The sequence below is a fragment of the Prinia subflava genome, chromosome Z (assembly GCF_021018805.1).
Source record: "Prinia subflava isolate CZ2003 ecotype Zambia chromosome Z, Cam_Psub_1.2, whole genome shotgun sequence".
Lineage (NCBI taxonomy): Eukaryota > Metazoa > Chordata > Aves > Passeriformes > Cisticolidae > Prinia > Prinia subflava.
The window spans coordinates 62,886,776-62,903,364 of record NC_086283.1 but is presented as its reverse complement, the minus strand read 5'-3'; the positions used below and the strand labels follow the sequence as shown (position 1 = coordinate 62,903,364).

Genomic DNA, 16,589 nt, shown 5'->3' with positions numbered 1-16,589 from the left:
GACAAGGGTTAATATTAACTAATGTTAACTAACAAGCTTGTGAAATTCACTGCTGAAGTTAAGAGATCTCAGGGCCCCTCATCTGCTGAAAAAAAAACCCCACAGTAAAGAAACAGACTAATCATGCTGTAACACAGAATGTGGTTGGGGTGGGTGTCAGAGTTGACAGTCACTAAATAACAGCCATTTCCTACCTTTCTGTCTGGATGACCTGTAAGTACTGATATGGTTTGACTTCTTGGTGATCTATTTTTATCTGAGCAATGTCAGGACTCCCTGCAAAGTTCCTGTGCACTGATCAGTTCAGGAAAGCAGTCCAATGACAAACAGTGAAAAAAGTTTATTTGATCTGTATCTTGCAACAAGTCAAATGTAATTAATCCACAGTATTTTCCCCAAGTATAGTTTGTCATAAAACATGAACCAAAGCATCTTTTTTCTGCATACACTGTTTTCAAGTGCTAAGAAAAAATTGTTATAACAGATTAAGAACAAACCTACAGCATTCTTTCACTTTAGCTGGTTCCGATACAGAGGCATACTTTTTTATTTGAGAATCAACTCCTAGAGACTTAGCTAATTGCACAGCATTTGTATCATCACTGATTAGTGTCCCAAGAGCCACAAGCAGTCTAAAAACGGCTTCAAGATCTTGAACAACTTCCATAACTGTGCTGATTACAGATAAACATTGAGCTTTGCCCTCAATGTTGTTGACTTTATGTAAACATACAGCATAGTTCAATGTCAGTGTGGCCAGTGCAATGTGGATGTTCTTGTTATTGCCGGATTTTGTTTCTATTGCTTGTGTCATTATTTCATCCCTCTGTTCCATCATGAGCTTCTGGCCTGCATGACTAACAAAACAATTGCAAAGAGCTCTAAGTGCCAACAGCTGGTTTGCTTGTTTGCCTTTAGGATTCAGAAATTTAAGGAGAAGGATGATAAATTGTACGTGTTCCTTTTCACTGCAGAAGTTTTCATTCACTGTGGGATGCCTGACAGACAATCTAAGAATGTCTAGAGCTGGAAAGACAATATCTAAGAAACAAAACAAAACAAAATTTTAGTATTAATACTGTACTAGGTGTAAATTTGTCAGATGCAGACCTTGTAAGCTCCGCAGGTTTAGTAACAGACAGTAACAGTTTCATGCCTAAGTAAAGCATATATTGTTTTAAATTCATAAAACCAAATATTGACAAAACCATTCTAGTAACATTTCAATTTATCATAAAATATCCATAATCCTTAATTTAGGATTAACATAGCGCTTTGCAGAAAATCTTAAAATCTTTTCTAAAACCTCTAATTGATAACACTGAAGGCAAGCACAAGATATGGTAACTAATCTAAAAAGGTCACTGAAAGCTGAAAGTTCAGTGACTTAACACCCCTACACAAGACAGCATCTCCCTTTGTCCTCATTCCATAACTTACAGTGGTGTAGCTACAAAACTACTTACAGGAAAGGAAAATAAAAAATATGCTCTCAACTGATGAGCTGGAAATTGTAAGAAAACTGAACTGAAAGCTTGTAGTGTCCCCCCTTTCCCAAATTCTCTATATATCTGGCTCCTTGGATCTACTAATGGTATCAAATGCTTACAACCAAATCAAAGCTGAACCTGCCCAATTACTTATAGACATTTTTCCTGCAGATATGCAGAATCTTCAGAATTAATGCTTTGTACAATACAGAGTCTGGAAGGTATGACATTTGCCATCACCAGCTCCTTGTTATGCAAAACACAGTTTGATTAAGCGATATTATAAAATAAGCATGAATTTTTAATACTAAAATGTTCTTCCTCTTAGTAAATCTTTAACTGCAATTTTAAGAAAGCAGTTAATTTTAACCATTCTTAGGTATTTGTATATGCAAAAAATATTTTTTACCAGAATGTACTGTAACAAACAAAATAGCTTTTCCAATCCATCAGTGCTGACAATACATTATTAAAAGTAATTATATCACCTCCACTTACATTCTTGCAGCATGTCATTTCACTAATGCAGCTTCGATCATATAGCCTAGCATCAGTATCTTCTTCTCTATCATATTAAACAGAAGCTACTTTTGATTTTTTTTCCCCATAATTTATCTCCATAATTTCATCCCACATTTGGTAACATCATGCCAAGTTCACGCTTCCTTACTCTATTTCCTGACAAGTCTCCCACCTTTTTGAGGATGGCCCTGCTAATGAAATAATCATAACTGATTTTTATATCCAGTTTCTCCTTTATGTTTATTATTGTGCCAACAAAACCTGGAAAACAATTACCATATTTGCCCCCAAAGCTGATCACTGCTGGTAGCACCTTTTAGTCATCTTCTGTTTTCTACTTGGGCTATCAAGTGTTTGGGACAGACTCAGTGTAACATACAGCATGATGAGACTTTTCATTCGTGGTGAAGTACTGATGAGATGATGCATAAAACCATTGCAAGAGTTTACCTTCTGGCCAGTTAACTGCTCTCCATAAAGTCTGAATTTGCTGTGCTGTAGGTGTTTCTGCAGAGGTGTTGCATGTTGCAGACAGTAACTTTTCTAGGATGATCAAGTCATCTTCTGTCAGCTTATGTTCTTCAGCTGCACTGACATTAAGTTCCTTTAATTTGCCTGTAATAGCAATAGAAGAGGCACACCCATCCAAAAACAGAACTTCACAAATCAAGATCTCAACTGAAATGTTACAAAAGCACTTTATAAACAAAGAGCAACTATTGCAATTGAGCCTTTTTTTGGGGGGGGGTGAGATTCATAAACATTTTTTCCAGTTTGATAATTTGAAAAAATTATTTTATTATTAAAAATAATTTGAAGAAAATTGGAAGTTTTTAATTATCACAATGATTGCTACTTTTAATTCCACTTCAACAGTGCAACACAAAGATTCAGAATTTGCAGAAAAAAAATAGAAAATGCCTACATAAAGATAAAAATGCACAAATGAAACAGCAGAGCTTTCATAATTGAAATACAATTCCTTTTTGCTCTTTTCTCTTATTAGGCAGTAAAAACAATAAAGAAACTATATGTTTTTTGTGTGATCACTTTTTTTATTTTTACTTAAATCACATGATCACGTTATGCTTATGACATGTGCTATATTCAAACTGCAGTGTCATTTAAAAGTCCAATATTAGATTCATGTAATGGATCTAGCATTAAGGATAGGTTTTATTTAAAAGCTCAGTTAAACAAGTTATTTCAAAAAACATTTTAAAAAAATCCTTGATATTAGAACACTGACCCAGTATCTGTGTAGGATTGGCCTGGTCAAAGGTGACAGCATCTTTCTTTGGAAAATAAATATTTTCAACTTTAGCTGCAGTTGACTGGTAGGCACCCATTCCTACAGAAAGGCAATAAAGAGCATTCAACAGTGTACCAAGGTGTACGACACAGAACGACTTCCTAACAGTAACTCTCTACAGGAGAATGTTACCCAGAAGAATGTATTTTGAAAAAAACTGAATGTCTATGCAAATAGCTATCATTCCTTTCATTATTTTTACATTCATGGGTTAAAACTGAAAGCAATACCTTCACAAACTCTTCCCCCTTCATGTAAAAATTTACAAGCTGAAATTATTAACAATCATTTCTTAATTATGTGAACTAAATACACAGTCACTTAGAGCAATGGCCATTGTAATTAACACATGAAAACGGCAAGGGTCTTTTTAGAAAAAAGATTCCTTCTGCCCCTGAAATCTTGGATTTTTATTATTTTCACAATGAAAGTGTTTACATATTAGAAAATCTGCAGATATGACAAAGTTATGACACACACAATAGTAGCCTGAAATGTCTTCTTCTAAAGAGCAATAAAAAGCTTTTATCATCACCTACAATGATTTCTTAAACTCACAGATCATTTAGTGGCTGATATTGTGTAATGTCCATTAATTATGTATCAGTTTCTCTGATGAACAACATAACTACTAGGAGATCAATAATCCTCTCAGACTATTATTATACATTTTAAAGCTTGTGTGCATGATTCCTGCATGCACAGGAAGGCTCTGTTATCCCTATTTAATGAATAATTTCAGAGTATAAGCAGCTTCAATCTGCTATTTTTAATAATGTATGAACTTGCATCAATGCAGAATTCATGTCAGAGAAAAAAACAAATCAAAAGATCAGGAAAGTTTTTCACTGGCAGACATTGTCTCTTACCCGTAAATGGATCAACCCCGCCCACTGGAGGAACTGCATTTGATGCTGAACCAGGAACATAGCGACCAGCACCTAACAAAGATGTTAACTTTTTAAACACCACCACCAGTAAAGAGGTATCACCTGTATTTAGTTACTACTTTTCAAACAAGACTATTAAAAGGGATTAGTCTCCACTAAAGGAATTACAAAGTAGTGCTCAACACTTCTTTAAGGATTAAATCTATGCCTGTGTGAGGGTGTTGGTGATGACGGCATTCACAAGCTAAGTGAGCCCACAGCTGGGACACTGTGTCATGATCTCTGGCTGCAACAGGCGCTGAGGGCCTCAGCACCGTATCCATGACAAGCTCCAGCAGGAGGGCACACTGCCCTGACATTGACTGACTCTGTGCCTGATGCTCAAGTGGTCTCTCCTGTGGGAGGTGGACACTCTTCCACTGAGGCCTCAGTGAGGCCTCCGTCTGCAGAGACCAAAGAGCTGCAAAAGCCACGGAGGAAAGACAGCTGGACACAGGAACACTGTCAAGATGGGGAAGACTGAAGGTTGTGAGTTTTTGTAACAGCACAAAGGCTTCTGCTCCACCTGTAGATCTGCAACTGCAGAACAGGCAGTGTGCGCCCTGGTACTGGTGAGGACAAACACCCAGCAGTGATGTGTTAAGAGCTGGCTGAGATTGCACCTCATGCCTGCAATAACAGGAAAGGCAAGCAGCAGTGATGGGAAGCAAGAGTAACCTCCTGCATGGTAGGGAGGTACCTGCTTATGCATATGGCCTGGTAACTTGGGAAGTGTGTGTCTGCTGGAGGCAAGGATTCAGGATGCCACCAAAACACTGCCAAGCCTTGCCTGGCCTTCAGACTATTACCCTGCTATTCTTCCACATGGCCATCAATGGTTTTGCCAAGGACATCCTGGAGGATATCAAGAGGGATTACAGAGCTCTGAGAACAAGGATGAACAGTGCAAGGCATTCGATACTCTGAGCAAAGCAAAAATGCTTGAATAAAAATGGACTCATCAAGTAGGTCAGCAACTCACTGCATGGCTGGTTTTGCAGACGAGACTTTGGCATTGAGTGATTACAGGAACCTCTTTGAGGGGTAACAGCTATTAATCAAGGATGGGGTGAGTCTGCCAGTGCACGGCTGGGCCTGGGAATGTCTTTGCAAAGAAGGTTGCTAAATCAGTGAGGAGAATTTTACAATAGCTATACCAGTGACGATCGGAATCTAAAACACAGGGTGAATGGTACTAATAAAGATCATGTAAAAAAAAAAATTAAAATAGACACCCTATGACTACACCCAGTCTGGCAACACAAAAGGTTGAGGTCCTTACCTCAGCCTTGCTGTAGTGGACACAGTGACATGAGGCAGACCCGACAGCAGAGGGCTCCCTCTACTGAACAGATCTCGGTGTGCTCTGCAGTGGCAGAACCACCGTACCAGGCTCTTCCACACTACTGCCCCAAACAGGGAACTATAAGAAACTGCTGACTGGGGCTAAAAACGGAATGTAACAGAAAATGACTCAAAAGTACTAGCCAGACAGATCTGAATTTTACATTACCTGTAAATGGGTCTGCTCCAGGTATTGTACTTGATCCAGATGAAGAGCCTGGAACGTAACGTCCAGCACCTAGACAAACAGCAAGAAAAGCAATGACTATTAAACACACCTTGATGCTATTAAAATCCAGAGAGAGGTAACAAAGCTGGTGAAAGTCCTGGAGTGCCTATCCATAAGCAGCAGCTGAGGCAGCTGGGGTTGTTTAGTCTGGAGGAGAGAAGGCTCAGGGAACACCTTACATCACTCTACCAATCCCTGCAAGGCGGCTGCAGCCAGCTGGGGATTGGTCTCCTCTCCCACGCAGCCAGTGACAAGAGGAAACAGCACAGCCTTAAATTGCACCAGGGAGGTTTAGGCTGGCCATGAAGAAGAATTACTTCACAGAAGGCATGATTAGATATTGTAATGAGCTGACCAGGGAGGTGGTGGAGGTGTTTAAGGGAAGACGGATGTGTGGCACTTAGTACCATGGTCTAGCTGACATGGTGGTATTCAGTCATATGTTACACTCAATCTCAGAGGTCTTTTCCAACCTAATTACCTCTGTGATAATTGCAGCTCTCAGAGTTACATATAACCTGACAAGCATGTATTCTCATTTCCAGTCCCTTGCAAGAAAAAGATTTAGCTCAATTATTTTAATGCTATTTTCTTCTTACATTCATCTTTGTGAAATTAATTGAATTTGGTTTTTTTGTAAATGTGATAAGCAGGATGTAATTGATTAACATGGTTTAGCTTATCAGTAATCAACTTGTTCTAGTTCCATTTCCTGCCAAAAAAAAGGTCATTTATGTATTTCTCTAAGTTTTGATTAATTCTCTGGCTATTTTTTTATTTTATTTTAGTAATTGCCTTAACAGCATCTGGCACTTCTTGTATGAAAACTGGACCTTTCTTTCACTGGAAAAAAAAAGACTAGACTGAAAAATACAACTGCCTTGATTAGAATTTTGCTAAAGATTTTTCTTTTTTTCTTTCCCCCGGAATCATTTGCCCTAAATCATTTAAGGATATGAAAGCACCTATAGAAGAGCTACAATACTGAAGCCTGCCTGGGCAGACAATTCTATGAGGTTCAACAAAGCCAAGTATTGGGTCCTGCCCTTGGGTCACAACAACCCCTTGCAGAGATATGGGCTGGAGGCAGAGTGGCTGGAAAGATGCCCAGCAGAAGAGGACCTGGCAGTGCTAATCATCTAACCATGAGCCAGGACTGTACCTATGTGGCCAAGAACGACAATGGTATCTTGGCTTTTATCCTAGCAGGATCAGGGCAGTGACTACCCTTCTGTGCTTGGCCCTGGTGAGGCCACACCTCAAATCCTGTGATCAGTTCTGGGCCCCTCATGACAAGGAACACATTGAGGTGCTGGAGCAAGTCCAGAGAAGGGCAATGGAGCTGATGAAGCATCTGGAGTACAGGTCTTATGAGAAGCAGCTGAAAGAACTGGGAGTGTTTAAGCTCCTGGAGGAAGCTGCAGGTAGACATTACTGCTCTCTGTAACTATTTGAAAGGTATCAAGGTGCGGGTCAGTCTCTTCTCCCAGTAACAAGTGACAGGATGTGAAGAAATGGTCTCAAGCTGCACTAGGAGAGATTTATATTAGATATTAGGAAAAAGTTCTGTACCAGAAGGGTGGTCAGGCATTGGAATAGGCTGCCCAGGGAACTGTCTGAATCATCATCCCTGAAGTATCCAAAAAACTATGTGGATATGGCACCTGGGGATATGATTCAGGGGTGAACTAGGAGGTGGTCAGTTAACTAACTCAATATTCTTAGAGGTCTTTTCCAATCTTAATGATTCTATGATAATAAGATGGATTGAAAACTGACTGAACAACCATGATCAGAGGATGGTTATTCAGTGCAACAACATCTACTGGTGCTATACCCCAGGGGTCAGTACTGCATCCAGTCCTGCTCCACATCTTCACTAATGATGGTGTAGAAGATCAGTCAGAGTGCATCCTCAGCAAGTGTGCTGAAGACACAAAACTCAGAGGAGTATCTAATGTCATCACTTACGTTTAAAATATTTACCTGTAAACGGATCTGAAAATTGATTACTTGTACTCAACAGTGTTTGCCCCTTAGTGTTGTCCATAATAAATTTGGCCACCTGATCCAGAAACATAGGATTTAGATCATTCTTTTGCAGGAAGTTGTATGCAGTCAGCCAAGGATCATCAGTGATGTTATACGGCAGTTTGTAGGAAGGCCCATTTTCATTAACATCAATGGTGAAAACATAGTCATATTCCTTTAAGCGGAGTAAAAATAAAAACACATTAGAAGTCTTCCAGCACTTTTTACATAACGATGTATTAAACGCAGTCTAACACTGGCCCAGACCTAAGCCTAAAAACTTAGAACACTGCTACTTACAGAACATATCAATAATACTCTCCTGAGAGACTGCAAGTAAGCATTTTCTGATTTAGGGTAAACACTAAATACTACTTAGCAACAGCCAAAACATCAGTGTGTTATAACAGTGTTATATATATACTATATCCAAAACCAGCACTGTACCAGCTGCTAAGAAGAATACAAACTCTGTCTCAGCCAAAACCATGTATCATCATAATGTGTGTACAGATACACTACAAAATAAAGATGCATCAGGTCACTCTCATGGACACCTCTGTTTCCCTCCAGAGCTATAAAGCAATCAGATGCCTCAAGAAATTTCAGTATTAAAAGCACACTTCTAATGCTAGCAAATTATTTCCTAGTATTTCTTTAAAATCTCTGAGAGTGAAAATCAGTATCTTGAAGGCATTTCTTCTATGGTGGACTCTGACAAGCTTTTCTGTGTATATTCCAGTAAAGGAAACATTTTTCAGTTTATATGTCTTTAGATCAGCTTACATGTCTTTAGATTCAATAGTTACTATAAAGAAGCAGTACAGAAGGCCTGGTACCTACTATTTCAAGTAAGCCTTGCATTATAAATTTTAAAGTTCATTTCCTTTAGGAAGGATACTAAAACTAACTTCTCAAGGTATTAACAATAAACACAATAGAACTTGACAATATCTCTACTAATGGTTTACCTTTCTCTGAAATAATTTGTGTCCACTGGCTTGCTCATTTTACAAAATGTGTTTTGTAAGTAATAAACTGTACTTCTACTTCTACCTCTGAGATCAAAGGTAACAAGAAAGTATCTGTTTTCTAATAATATTTTATCCGAACAAAGACCAGTTACTTAGCAAAGAATGAAACAAAGTTTGCATATACCTTTCCTTCAAATAAGACTTTTCCAGACGTTTGTTGTGTGGCTCCAGAAGAACCAACCACATCGCCAATCTTTATCCATCTTCCTTCACTAACGCTCCATTGATATGCTTCTACTTTCCCGTTATCTTTAATAAGCCGTGTCTGTCCATCTCTTGTTCCTGTAGGCAGGAATTCAAACGATTTTAAGGATATGATTTACTTTAGAAGAGAAAAATATTCAAATGGCGCTCAGCATTAAAAATTTAAAAATAGTTCAACAACACTTCAAGAAACAGCACAGGAATTAAGTAGATACATGTCTTGGCTTAACCCCAGATGGCAACTAAGCACCCCACAGGTACACTCACTGGCCTCATGGTAGGAATGCAGGAAAGAATCAGATAAATAGAAGTGAAAAATTTGGGGATTGAGATACAGTTAAAAAGGTAAACCAAAAACCACATGCACAAGCAAAGCAAAACAAGGAATTCACACACCACTTCCCATGGGCAGACAGGTGTTCAGTTGTCTCCAGGGAAGCAAGGCTTCATTGGGCTAAACAGTTCCTTGGAAACACAAACGCCAACACTCCAAACATCCCCTCCTTCCTTCCTCTTCTTCCCCCTAGTCTATATGCTGAGCATAATGCTGAATGGTATGGGATATCCCTTGGGTCAGCTGGCGTCAGCTGTCCCAGCCGTGTCGCCTCCCAGCTCCCTGCACACCCCCAGCCTCCTCACTGGTGAGGTGGGTGAGGAGCAGCAAAGGCCCTGGCTCTGTGTAAGCCCTGCTCAGAAAAACAAAACATCCCTGTGTTATCCACCCCATTTTCAGCAATAATACAAAACACAGCCCTATAATAGCTACTATGGAGAAAATCACCTCTATCCCAGTAAAAACCAGACAAAATACTACATCTCACAAGAATAGCAGCGATCTTAGTGAGCATTTTACAATTATGGTAATGGTATCTACCAGCAGACTAAGTGGCCAAAACAATACTTATGTCAAGTATGTCAGAAGTTTATCCTCTCAGTGAGTTGACAATTAAGAAAGGTGACATTCTCCCATAGTCTAATAAGATGCGAAGTTTCATATGGATGTAAGATCTATGCCACTTCCTGAGCATAGCCAAGGGCTGAAGTCACTGGCTACTTCACCTTTGGAAAAACTATTTCTCTGTTTAAGAATAATGTTTACTACTGCTTCAACTGCATTCTCAAGACCCTCTCAAGTACTTACAAGGTGTGAACCAAGGCCATCAAGACTATCCTTCAAGTCAAAAGCTAAAGCAGAAAATTTGCATTTACTACTTTTATTAGGAAAAAAACCTACACATTCAGTACTCCTTTTATAAATTATCTGTTTGACATACTCTTGGTACAGTTGGCAGAATAGACAGAAAACATCACAAGCATCAAATCCACCTTTTTCTGAATTATCTCATAGGAGAATAAAAAAACCTCCAAAACCAAAAAACCTTAAGTCCTGTTTCCAAAAGAATCAATGAAATAATAGTAGAGTAAAATTAAGCCATTTCCTTCAGTAACCTTACTCAAAGGGATTAAAGCCTTAAGTTTGGAAACCATCAGAAGTTTCAACATCTCAAACCAAGATTTGGAGGCACCTCTAACGTGACAGAAGTACAATAACTTACCAGGATCCCTAAGGTGTTCTCTTCCAGGAAGGTCATCAGCATTGATATCTCCTAAATCACCAGTTTTAGGGTCAATGGATGCTTGGGCAAGCTCATTTTCAAAAGCCTGAATCTCCTCAGCACTTGCTGTACGTTCCAAGGACTCTGTAAACACCCTTATAATTCCATCACTGAATGGAGAGAAAACATTGAAATAGAAATACTATTTAAATACCAAAATGACTGCATAAATTCTAATGATGACTTCTATGTCAAGAAACCATCACTATTTCTAACTACCCTTCCCAATTATTATGAAAGGAATTCACTCTCATACTAAAACCATACAGAGAAGAAATCAAGTAGGTAACCCTGTCTTTAGTATAATTTTAAAATAGAGATACAATGTGCCTATCAAAAGGGTTCTTTATACTGTGTTTACGAAATTTATTCTGAAGTCTATTCATGATTTATCACATTTCCAAAGAACTCACTCTCCCTCTGTGAATGACATAAAAAATATTTCTTAGATGAAGTACAGATGTTTATATATATAGATATATATAGACGAAGTATACATGTTTAAATTTAACACACACACAAACTTTGATGGCTGTATTTTTAAATATAAATGAAATTGACATTCAAAGTGATGCTGGCTATTTCTTCAAGGATTGTCAGATTTGGATCTACAAATATATTAAATTTAAACTTGGATACCTTGCACCAACTACGATGTCACCATTATCTAACACACAGCAGCACCATACAGACTGAGCTGGGAGTCTGATTGTTTGAGCACACTCCCCTTGTTTCCAGATTCTAAGAGATCTATCCTCTCCAGTAGTTACAAAATCTGAAAATAAAAAGATATAAATAACTTTTTAAGTAGATTTTTAGCATACTGTGATACGAGAAGCCATTCTGAAACAGGCTATCTAAAAATCACAACAGTAGAAGAACCGTTCCACCATTTAGTACTTCTCTCAATTACAAGCAGAGAGCACAAAGTTAACCACTGTTCACTTGTCTTCTCAAAAAATCCAAAGTGCACAAATTGCAGATTAAGCAGCAAATGAAACAGTGAATGAAACGGTGCTCACTACAAAGAAAGATCCCTTCATCCTTTAAAGGCTTGAACAATTTTGCAATCATCACAGTTTCATCTTGCACTTGCACACATAGGTTTGCATTTGTTTCAAATTGAGTTTTGAAAGGCAGGCCTGCTTTATCAGAAAACACACATAAAGCATTTGCAAAAGTCTACAAACTTCTCAATGAGAAATTTTAAGGCAGACGAGGTCTACAATATATGCCTCAATCCATATACGTGAACTTTACTTGTTGAGCAAATGTGCAAGTGTCCCATACACCACACAAAGGTCACTGACTTGGAATTTCTTCTGCAACTGGCTCAACACTTAGTTCTGAACCTCTAGATCTCTAACTCTGAAAACAAATGTAATTAAGCCTCATATATAAAATTCTTAACCTAAACTACACATAATACTTGTGGAAGTACCTAAACTTACATTAACTCAAACTGGCACACCACACATTACTATTTTACTACTCTGCAACAGTACTGAAATACAGGTGGGAGCTAAGACAATGGTTTTGCCTACTGCTTCACCTAAGTTTCACTTAAGCCTTCAATTAGCCCTACCCAGGACCTTTTATCCCACATACTGCCACAGCTATTTTGACAGCAATGCAACTTGGAGTCAATTTCAATGGGTTTTTTTATCTATTTACACTAGGTGTAAGAAAAAAAATTAAAATGCTACTAGTGTTCTTTAGTTGTGTCAGTGCTGCAGAACATCAGAATACACACCTTGCCATTTCATTTTGAAGAATGTTGTGTAACAGTCAGAAAGGAATCCTACCTTTACATCGAGGGAAGACAGAGATGCTATATATGTAATTTGTATGTCCATAATACACCTGCAGACACTCGCCAGAGATCTGCCATCTTCGAACACTAGCATCATTAGCACAAGAAAGGAACTCCATTTCACTGAGAATAGCTAAACCTCTCACGCAATCTTCATGTCCTTTACAAAAGGAAGAGAAAATTTTAATGCAGTTATTGTTTCCATTAGCAGCTGTATAGCGCTTCTGTATAGCTCACATCTAAATCCAGGCAACGAATCTTTGTGGGAGCAGTTGGAAAAAAAATTAATTGCTCACAAGTCTCTGAAAAATACCATTTTTTATAGAAGTCATGTGGCTTCTGGGCATACAGCTACTTCAAGACTTTAAAAATCCTGCCTAAATATTGTTCAGTTTATCCATACTTTTGTAAGATTTTAATGTTTGTTCTGCTTTGACAAGAAGAGATCACACCAATGAAATTATCAACTGCAGCAACATTTACCAGTGAATGTTCTTTCACATCTGCCTGCCTTCCACAGTTTTATAGTTTTGTCAGCTGAACCGGTCAACATTAATCCCTGTTCAGGAAGTATCTTCACTGCCCATATTGCAGCGGTGTGACCCTGCAAAAAACTCGACATTGTTAGGACTGGTCAGAATCAAATACGGAGCATTTATTTCACATTCATGTAGAACTTCGTACCTGTAATGTCATCATACATCTGTCATTCAACCAGACTTTTGCTGTTGTATCCCATGATCCACTTAATAATGTGCCAAATTTCCCAGATGAAAGGCTGCAAACTGGAATGAACAGTCAAGTCAGAACTGACATGTACCCTGCCCTGCCACACATCTTAAGCCAGCAATTTCAAGAGATTCATTTAAGAGGATTTATTTGGTATTAGTAGCATATTTAGTGTTGAGGAGTCTAGAGAAGAATGAGGTGAACTGTAGTTGTATTGCAAGCTAGAAAGAAGCTGCTAACAATTCTCTTAATTTTAGACTGAAAAAATTGAAATATTTTTGCCACTCGTATTTTAGAGCTTCTCGGACTAGAATATGATGACAAGCCTGTTAGATAAGTAGTTATGACCCACAATTAATGTAAATGTGTAGCTTTTAAGAGAAAGAAAAGTTTTGTCTACAGGTATTAATTTATGTCTTCAAGTTATTTCATATGAAAAATACTCATATGAGTATGAAAAAGAGCTCACCTTCTTGGAAGGCAAACTACTACCACCAAGAAACTGTGGTGACATTCAAAGATTTTGTAGAAAGATAATCTGCAAATGCTCCAGTATAAAGCACTGTATTTAGAGCACCAATATTAAATACCCAGCTAAGTAACAAAATGGACAGAGGAAGTTTATCTAGGAAGCTGATTTTTTCTACTTGTATCAGCTTTGACAAAAAAAAAAAAAAATACATGAAGAACTAACTGCTTCCTAAAAGTGCGACTCTTGACAAAAGGGTAATCACTCTGTGAATTGCCAGGAATTCAGAGAGACAGTGAAAGTTCAAATACTGATCACGATAAACTTGGAAGTCCTTGCAATGAATGGTCACCCCATGAATTAAGAGTATAAAATCCTATTTGCAGAAGCTATAATTAAACAGTTTGTTATATTATATACCAAATAAATCAAAATTAAATTTTATAAATTCAATTTCCTCTCTAATAAATCACATTAACTTTTATGTAAAAAACTCCAAAATACAATTCCCACATACCTGTGTTTTTATGACCCTTAAGGATGTAAAGAGGAGCTGGGTTGTCAACTGTGAAAATGCAAATATTATGATCATTGCCACCAGTTGCAATCAGCCCACGAGGATAGAGGTCACTTGGAGGTATGATGCACACACAAGACACAAAATTTGAGTGGCCACTCATACAGTGCATCTCAGTAAAACCCCTGTTAAGACTTAAACATAGGTGATAGTTTAGAATCATGACAGAAACAGTACTTTATTTGAGTAAATTACAGTTCTTGAATTAATAACTCTGCTTGTCTTGTGCTGAGTTAAGTACTACGGATGGCCTAGAAAGAATGAAATTTAAGACAAAAATTACATTCCCAGTATTCCTCCTCAGTACACAATACTAAAGGTTTCTACTTATGTGGATGCAATGCAATGATAGGCCTGGAAGGACTTTTGTTTTTTCTTGCTCATTGGCAAACATTATGCCAAATTTGATCAGAAACAGCTACAGTTCGTCTTTATGGCATCTTTTTCTGTTTGAAAACTCAAATATATGTTTGAGTTCATGCTAAAGTAAGAGTACACAAATGAAGTTTACTGCCTGTCCAATGTATTCACTGGCTCTTCATTAGGAGCACTACAGAGCAATAAAAGTTAAATAGATCATAACTGACTCGACCAGTACTCTCATTTCTTCACCCTGAGACAACCTCAATGTTGCAGCACTGGAAAAAGCTACTTATTCCCATAGAATAAATATGAAGGTTGGGGTGCTGTGTGCTTGTTTTGTTTTCCTGTGTTTGTTCCTCCACCCTCAAAACCACAACCTAGCAGATGATATCATAGTATTATCCCTCAAACACCAATGCTTGGTAAGCTTGAAATATGTAAGGATATCACAATACTCTTCTAAGTTCTAGAACATCTCCCCTTAAAGCACAGAACAAATGAAGGCAACATCTTGGAAAAGCTAAACCTGTACAGCACACAGCAGCGTGCTCACCCACTGAACCCTGACTACTGTAATCCGTGAGCCTTCAAAGCAGAGAAGGATAATCAATATCAGCATTATAAGTTTATACAAGTCAGTTATGCCTTCTTCCTCACCGAGTTCTCAAAAACTGTGGGTTAGAACCAGAATTCCTCCCCTGCTGCAAATTTCTGTGCAATTTAGCAAGTTCTTTCCCTTGCGAAGACTTAATAAGATCCACTTAATAAGAGTAGTTTTTCTTCACCTCAGTTGCAAAGCTCCAGAAATCAATATAAAGACATGTAAGCATTCAGCAAATATGCCAATTATTTCTATTTCACAGGAAGGCAATGGGAAGAATATTCACGCCTAGTAACTTCAGAATACAGATCACAATATAAACTGTAGTCCAGGGAGGAGGTACACCCTGTAGCTTCCAGCAATACCCCACATCTCCTATACACACTGCTTACCAGTACTGCTTCTGGTCAGGGTAATATGCTGAAAAAATAATTTTGGGGTATTTTTTTCTTTTTCAATGTCTTTGTGTATTTTTTTTTGTACAGCTTTTTATTCATATTCCATTTTACGTTTCAAGAAGTTTGCCTAGCAAGGGTGCGAAAGGATGGGGCTTTTTTAAACACTTAAAGCATTCCACCTTACTGTCATGATGCCTCGGGAAGGCTGACCTGAAACACAGACTAGACAGAGCTAGAGAAAAAAGTAGATATTTATGAGAAGGTCTTTAGGGTACAACTTGGGCACCTTCTAAACCCGTAATGTGATCCTATGGAATGCCAGTCACGAACGCCTCCTGCGAACACCCTCCCACCGCCACCTCCCTCGACCCCGCCGGCTCTGCCAGCAGCCCCTAAGGAGGACTCGACTGCAGAGATGAACTCGGCGGGGCACGGGCCGAGCCCCTGCAGCAGCACCTCCACGCTCTCCCTCCTGCGGAGCACCGGCTGGAGCGCCCGGCACGGCCCGCCCGGCACGGCCCGCCCGGCACGGCCCGCCCGGCACGGCCCGCCCGGCACGGCCCGCCCGGCACGGCCCGCCCGGCACGGCCCGCCCGGCACGGCCCGCCCGGCACGGCCCGCCCGGCACGGCCCGCCCGGCACGGCCCGCCCGGCACGGCCCGCCCAGCGCCGCGGCCCAGCACTCACCCGTCAGGGGCCCAGAGACGGGCGGTTCTGTCCCGCGAGACGGACACGAAGCCGCCTTCCGGAAAAAGGCCGCGGGTGAGGCCCCGCACGTCCTGCCCGTGCCCCAGCAGGGAGCAGCGCAGCCGGAACGTGCTGCCCTCACCCGCCATGGCGGCACCGCCGGCCTGACACAGCACGGGCCGCGCCGCGCCGGAAGTCGTCCCGGAAGTATCGTCACAGGACGCGCCACCGGGCCAAAGCG

At 39.6% G+C, this 16,589-nt stretch overlaps 1 protein-coding gene across 1 annotated transcript; it reads right to left on the bottom strand.

Annotated features, from left to right (window-relative positions):
- Positions 1-325: 325 nt before the first annotated feature.
- PLAA (phospholipase A2 activating protein) lies at positions 326-16,567 on the bottom strand. Its single transcript, XM_063423530.1, has 14 exons — positions 16,349-16,567; positions 14,240-14,433; positions 13,209-13,309; positions 13,008-13,128; positions 12,517-12,684; positions 11,351-11,486; positions 10,652-10,821; positions 9,016-9,173; positions 7,813-8,032; positions 5,767-5,835; positions 4,194-4,265; positions 3,262-3,363; positions 2,463-2,627; positions 326-1,041 (listed from the first exon to the last, which is right to left on the bottom strand). The coding sequence occupies exons 1-14, from the start codon at positions 16,495-16,497 to the stop codon at positions 476-478; spliced, it is 2,391 nt and encodes a 796-aa protein (XP_063279600.1). The 5' UTR covers positions 16,498-16,567; the 3' UTR covers positions 326-475.
- Between the last annotated feature and the right edge of the window lie 22 nt (positions 16,568-16,589).

What these genes read in the sequence shown, in the direction of transcription:
- PLAA (XM_063423530.1), bottom strand. Translation starts at nt 16,497, where the DNA reads ATGGCGGGTGAGGGCAGCACGTTCCGGCTGCGCTGCTCCCTGCTGGGG. An exon ending in ATGTGAAAGAACATTCACTG is followed by an intron (nt 12,685 to 13,007) that starts GTAAATGTTGCT and finishes CCTTTTGTAAAG; the next exon opens with GACATGAAGATTGCGTGAGA. An exon ending in TGTCTTCCCTCGATGTAAAG is followed by an intron (nt 11,487 to 12,516) that starts GTAGGATTCCTT and finishes TTTTATTTTCAG; the next exon opens with ATTTTGTAACTACTGGAGAG.